Genomic DNA, 7380 nt, shown 5'->3' on the forward strand with positions numbered 1-7380 from the left:
GACTCATACCCAAGATATCTTTGATAAACAAAATTTTTCACTTTCTATGCCTGTTACTTTATTAACGTTAGATAATTTAAAAAAAAAATACGAAAGATGACGGAAGTCTGAGCATTTCAGAGGTAACGACCTGGCATTTGGCTGGCTTAAGTGATGTATAAAGTGTAAGTATGTATAAAAAAATATTTTGATTCTTTATTAAACATCAAAGTCAATTAAAGTTATTAAACGACTATTTATTTATTATAATTTATATTTGAAGCACTAACTTTGTGATTTTCCATTTTATAATTAAAATGTAACTTTTTTTAAAATCACTATAAATATTTTAAAATAACTTAATTATAATGTCTACCGGTTTCGATTACTCATTTGATAAAAATAAAGGTCTAAATATATTACACACATGCAATAAAGGACTTAAATAAGATTACTTAGAAATATTAGAAATCGAAAAGGCAATTAATACTAATTTACAATTTATAAATACACAAGTAAATGATATTTGCTAAAAATCCGTTGTTAAATATGTTTCCAATCACTCATCATCCCTGATCCCTTTTGACTGTGACTGCCAATCAACACAAAAAAAATAATAAAGCTTTTTGAGATCTACCTAAGCTTCTGTCCATAACCATCAAAATATTTTGAATATTGTTTAGTAGATAGTGTTTTAGTATTAATCAGTATTGATAAAGAAGCGGTAAGCTTCGAAACCAGTAGACATTATAATTAATTTATAATAAAATATTTATAGTGATTTTAAAACAAAGTTACATTTTAATTATATTTATTTATTAATATATGATATTTATTTTTAAAGTTAATTTAAAATCTGCCTCCGTAAATTCATGAGAAAAGTGCGTTAAGCTTTTCTAATATGGATTGTCATTAATAGCTTTAAACCGCTTTGTCACGATATATTTAATATCTTATACTAGACTGCCACTCGAAGCACCCTTTCTTCAAGTAATTTACGGTCAAGATTCTCTCACATTTTCTGATGGAGTGCCTTATCGTCATGTTCATTAATCACTAATTACTGTCAGTAATTTAAACCTTTGCAGTTCAATCGGTATGAATGCCCTTCACGGTGACCTTTCTCCGTTGAATGTCTGCATCAGATAACATAACTGGGTAGGGTAGGTAGCTCGTATTACGAGTCTCTTACTTTGACCGGATAATGAGTTCAAGCTTGCAACCCGAGCTTTTTTATACATTCAATATTTACACTCACCCCGAACCCAATCAACGAGATTTTATCTTCTATTTTTCCATTTTGCTAATAGGGCTACTTGGGGTTAAACGGTTTAGTGCTACAATTTAATGGGTTATGAAAATTAATCGACTATGATTACGCACTTGGAACCAATCACTATTCATTCAGTATTTTTATTTACAACACACTATCTGCGGGAAAGGTAATTTTACCGTTTCACTCGACTGGTGGTGTTGGGCGAGAAGGGTAATTTTTTTACCTCTTCACTCGACTCATCGTAAATTGCGTGTAAGTTATTTTTACGCATAACTTTTGCGGCATCTTTCATCTCATATCGATGAATACAGTATGGTTAAATGTTATCACTTCTTTTCAGAGATGTTTATCTCTATTATGAGCGCAAATCCGCCCGCAGATAGTGTGTTTTAAGTATATGCAAAAAAATACAAACAATTTAAAAAAAATTTTATTTCATTATTTTTCAAACTCGATTAGTTACTAGCTGTACCCGGGCACGCACTGCTGTGAAACGCAAAAAAAATACGAGGCATCCATTTCTAGTTTGTTTAATTCCAGAATGCTTGTTAAGTAATGAAATTCTAGTGCTAGACGTGTGACGTGATTAACATGGCCGCTAAAAATTGTTTACATGCGGCAACACTTGAATGACATTGACATGTGTGATATTAACAGGACGTTTATTTTTTTTTTTTACATTTGACCGGAATTTTGTCCATTATATCCATTATGTCCATTATGTCCATATCCTCCATATCCATTATGTCCATATCCATTATGTCCATATCCATTATGTCCATATCCATTATGTCCATATCCATTATGTCCATATCCATTATGTCCGCCTCCGTAGTGTAATGGTCAGCATGCTCGCCTACCGTTCTACGGGAGGTCCCGGGTTCGATTCCCAGGGGGGTTTAATAAATATAAGTGATTTTTTCACTCTACAATATTACACTGGACTGGTACCTGAAGTAGAGGGCTGATCACCTTTCCTTCATGTGTAATCGATCGAGATAACACTGCGTTTATATGAAGCAGTGCCCTATGCACCATTTGGGTGCGGTAAGGGTTTATTATTATTTATTATATCCATTATAAGTTCATATGTTATTAGATTAAAACCAATATTTTTAGCTTTTCCACTTTATTTTTATTTGACCAGCGACCGGGTTCCGTCGTTACCGACATCATCAGACTGGTCAATATAAGTTCGTTAAATAGAGGTCTTTTATATCGAGGTTGCTGTGTTTAATCCTTATAACGTCCGCGATTCATTGTATTAAAAAATCAGTCTAGAATGTCAATACGAAAAGAGCGACGTCGGTACCTATCTTCTTTCAATATTCCGCTAGGTACCTTATAAATATGATGTAGTTTAGCTTTCTGCGCAATCACCCGAGCCATAATCTATATGACGCGAGCTCTGAATTTAAGCGGCTTGTTAACCTTAGCGAAGTGGGTTAAGTCAATCTTTATGTAAGTATGTGTGAGTGCTTCCCTGTTACAGCTAGAATGAGGGTTTACATCACCCTTTGTTCTTCCTCCATCGGGTCTGCCGTATTCAGGTCGCGTGTAGCATCGCTTGCTTATTGAATACACAGACACCTGTGTCAATCTGATCCTCCTTTGCTTCGCCTCGAGGCTGCTAAAACACGCAACACGTTGAATTACCTTATTATTTTTATTGTTCGTTTTTACATTTTTAATTTGAATTTTACTTGGTAAACACCACTTTTTGTAAATATCTATTGTATCACAACAGATTTAATAAATAGTAGTATTTACCAAGTGAAATTTAAATTAAAAATGTTACCACAAAGTAAGTTCACCCGATTCGCAAATATTTTTCTTTTGCAAAATTGCCTCGTCGAAATAAATTAAATTTTGCAAATGAAATTATTTAAAGAAATGACCGATTTTCCCATTTTTTAATAAACAAAAAAAAGAAGCTCATTTTATGCATTGATCAAATGAACAAATCAATCAGTATTTTGTTGAGATTTTTTATTATCGTTACAATAGTATTCTCTAAGGAAATCTCAAAAAATAAAAAATAAATTAACAAAAAAAAAGTTGTTCTTTGTTTTCCATTATAAAATCACTTACTTTATATATTATCCATTTAAGACTGCACGCTTACAATGTTCTTTTAAATATGCATACTTAAGTATATGGTTTTTATTCACCGTTCATAATTTTTACGAATTTATTAGTGTCAAAAACCCTGTATTTGGTATCGTTTTATCTAATAAAAATATCTATATATGTAGGTAGGCGTATTGTTTTCACGAAAAAAACTTTATGTGTCGGAAGAGGACACTAAAAGTTTGACAACTTAGATACTGGTTAAATATATTCATCACAAAAACGGCTCCCGAAGTTCGACCTTAAAAAAGTAAAATTTCATTTTGTTTTATGGGCGCCTACAGATGAAAGCTCTTAAAAGTTTTATACTGGCTTTCGTCAATAATTCTGAGATAAGTCATGCGGTACCTTTTAAAAGGGATGATAATTCTTGAAATGACGATTTTTTATTATATTCACCATGACTTTCAAATTTATTGACTTTCAGTCAGTAAATATCGTCGTTTTTCTCCGTCTTCGTTTATACTGTAACTTATAAGCATGATTTTTTAATACAGCTCACTCCTGATTATCCTGGACCACAGTACCAAATGGCACAATCAACATAGATTCTCTTCATAATAAAATTACAAATTATTAAGTTTTCTGCGATTTTCTCATTGCCTTAGATGCATAAAAGTTCTCATGAATAAACCACAGCCAATCATCCTACCCAATGTTCACACAAAATTAATTAGATATTATAAAAAATATTTTTACATGACACCTTCTTTCACATGCCGGTATTTAGCACCATCTATAATTGAGTTGAGTGTTGGCTATTTAACTGATACCTTTATGAATATAAATCCTGATCTATCGATACGCTGTTATGCGTTTAATCAATAAATTACATACCATGGAAAAAGAAAACAGGAATATTGTTTGAAAGAAGTAGGCTTTGAATCTATAATATTCTTCCAAGACCAATATAAGTCAATTCAATGTTCTTGCATAATTCTGACCTGTCTAGCATTCATAACATAACCTTGTAAGGCGGTATTGCAGTACTGCTAGAGCAAACTTTAACTCTTCATCAAAACAAATAAGGACGAAACAAATAAGTAAGTAGTCCTAAGAGTATTTACGTAATTGGAAAACTTAAATAGACAGAACGCTAATAGGAAGAAATAAAGTACAGGACTCGTTTAAACTTCAACGGAGATAATTAATGGTATAAAGAAAGTCACACCGATGAAATTAGGACTGGAAAAAATTCAGTGTTAATTCTGAGCGAAATTAGTCATTAAACAGTTTATATATACATATATATAACGTGGTAATATTTTTCTTTGTAAAGTGGGTGTAAATAATATGTAAAGTGGGTGTATAATAATAAAATAAACAATGTGTTGCTTTGTAATTAAAGGTTATAATTAAAGTTTATTCTTAATTTATCTTTATAATATGTTTCTATCTATCTATCTGATTCTAACAGTTCAGAATCTTATATTTTTTCTATCTGATGATCTTTTGTTTTATTCAGTGCGACTCATGCGACATCTGGTGGTAGAACTGTTTTATGTAGGTACTATTTGTAAGTACTGAATAAAATGTATAGGTAGGTACCTAGTTATTTTATTACATATATATATATATATATATATATATATATATATATATATATATATATATATATATATATATATATATATATATATATATATATATATATATATATATATATATATATATATATATATATATATATATATATATATATATATATATATATATATATATATATATATATATTATATATATTTATATATTTATATAAATAAAGTGAATTCAAGAATTCCATGTTTGTTTCGCGATTATTATCCTTTCTTTTTTTATATTCAGGACTCCTCGTTTTTTGGGGCTTCGTTCACAATATACCCACAATCTCATGTTTATTAAACGTCTGTAAAGAATACATCGGGGGCAACAAACATTTGCTTTTATTCAGTAAACAGGACCGAGCCCTTTGCAAAGGCTGTGAACGAATTGCTCGAAAACAATTTTAAAATTTCCTCAACAACCCAACATTTACAGGTTCTTTGGTTACATCGCACGTCACTTTATGTGTCAGGATGATGTATTTTTTTATGAAATGATTTGTATTACTGTCAAGATAATACTACCAAGTTCTCATAGCTTCTTGTTCGAAATAAATATGTAAAAATGTGTTCCTTTTTTTTGTATGAAAAGTAATTCAATGCTGAAAAACGTCTATTGTGTTTTATGACAGGTATACACGTGAATGTAATACACTTGTCAGTGTAAAGTAAAACTCTCTTCAGGCAAATTTTCACAAATTTTGTTGTACTATCAACTCTTTACTTACGAATGATTTATTAGGCTTACCAGAAAGTTTGGTGTTTTATGACCATCTATTTATTATTTATTTTGTTCCAGCTATCGATTTTTCTTATTTAACAAATATACAGTCGAACCTGGTTGTAAGATCGCCCAAGGGACCGGGACATTTTTCTCTTGTAAAAATATCTCTTTTATATTCGTGTTTTCTTTTACAAAATAGTAAAATGACGAAACCTTCCGTAAGCTCTTTTTTGAAGATGTTTAACTTATATCCTGTTTCGACTGTATATTTAGAACTGTACATCAAGTTACATGTATTTCTTTAATATATTATAGATACACTTTTCTATTCTTAGCAAAGCATTTATTTATTTTTAAAATCGGTGAAATTAAGTGATATACATATGGGTCTAATAATAACGGAATATGTGTTCATCTTAATCGAAACATTATACGTATAATAATTTTTTGTTGTATATATAAAAAAAACATTCGGTTTATTATTCACCAATTTTTTGTAATTATTGACGCAAAAGAGTTCAGCGTTTTTAATAATCTTGTTTGAAAATGGTTTGTTTTTCATTAATGTCGATAAATTATATGCCTTTATTAAATATAAAATAAATACATTACAGTACTATAAAAAGATCTCATTTCATTCAATATCGACCATCAAAAGTTTTTTCTTCTTATTTATATTTTTTAACGAATATAAATGATAAGATGTTAAGCATGCAAGATTTGATTGTTATCGATTAAAAATAAAATTTCCTGTCGAAGATTCAATATATATTTTTTTAATCATACACAAATTTACAATTTAAATTTACAACAATGTGTTTTCACCGGGTTTTCCCGTGCCGAGGGCACATTTTACAATACTTGTATATTTAATTATGTGTCTATCATGAGTCTAGCAATCATGGATGATGACACCGCCAAATAATACAAATTGTTAACAGCTCTTTTATACAAAGTTTCGTTATTTAATAACTTTACGTACACCGAAAGCAGGTTATACGGCTTTATTGCGTAACACTCAAATTTATTTTGCCTAACGGGGTATACCATATATTTGATTTTGTTTGATGTGTTTCTGTGCTTTTGATCTTTTGATTTTGTGGTTCTACGTGTGTTTTATTGTTATTTTTGTTTATTTCAGGAGTGATTTCCGCATGGACGTCATCAAAAGACTGAAGCTGTGATACTCGGAAGTCTACGCCATTCCTGTCTTTTATTATGTTTACTAAATTTATAATTATTCTATGATTATACCTAGAATGTTTTCAATCACAATTTAGTACCTATTTTTTTCCTTGTTTTGAGTGTAATTATTAGTGACTCTTATATTTTTTCTCCATTTCCCATTCATAATGTTATTGAATTAGATTGTTTTATAAAATAAAATAAAATATTTAATTATAAAAAAAAGACTTTTTATTTGACATTCTTCTTTTTTAAATTGAAAACTATATGGTTAGTTGATTTACTAATTTACTAGGATCGCTGCAGCAAAGATGTTCCAATAATTTCATTCAAATGGTTTTTAAAGTCCTAAATACATGAATCAATTTTGTATAATTTCAATGAAACAGTGTGCAATTTGTTTGAGTCCATCAAAACAATAATCAAAATGCTTATATTTGTAATTAAAATTTCACATAGTAAATACAACTATGTTTTTCTCAAAATCTATTGTGACACGAGTTTTC

At 29.7% G+C, this 7380-nt stretch overlaps 1 protein-coding gene across 1 annotated transcript in view; it reads left to right on the plus strand.

Moving 5' to 3' along the window:
• Window positions 1-7099, plus strand: part of Cog4 (conserved oligomeric Golgi complex subunit 4) — an 89187-nt gene extending 82088 nt beyond the window's left edge. The window contains exon 14 of the mRNA XM_088274041.1: window positions 6831-7099. Within this exon, the coding sequence (XP_088130167.1) occupies window positions 6831-6873 (43 nt within the window). The 3' untranslated portion in view covers window positions 6874-7099. The remainder of the gene's footprint in view (window positions 1-6830) is intronic.
• The last annotated feature ends 281 nt before the right edge of the window (window positions 7100-7380 follow it).

This window comes from Brachycentrus maculatus, unplaced genomic scaffold (assembly GCF_059751285.1).
Source record: "Brachycentrus maculatus isolate JH-2025_06_01 unplaced genomic scaffold, ASM5975128v1 h1tg000626l, whole genome shotgun sequence".
NCBI lineage: Eukaryota > Metazoa > Arthropoda > Insecta > Trichoptera > Brachycentridae > Brachycentrus > Brachycentrus maculatus.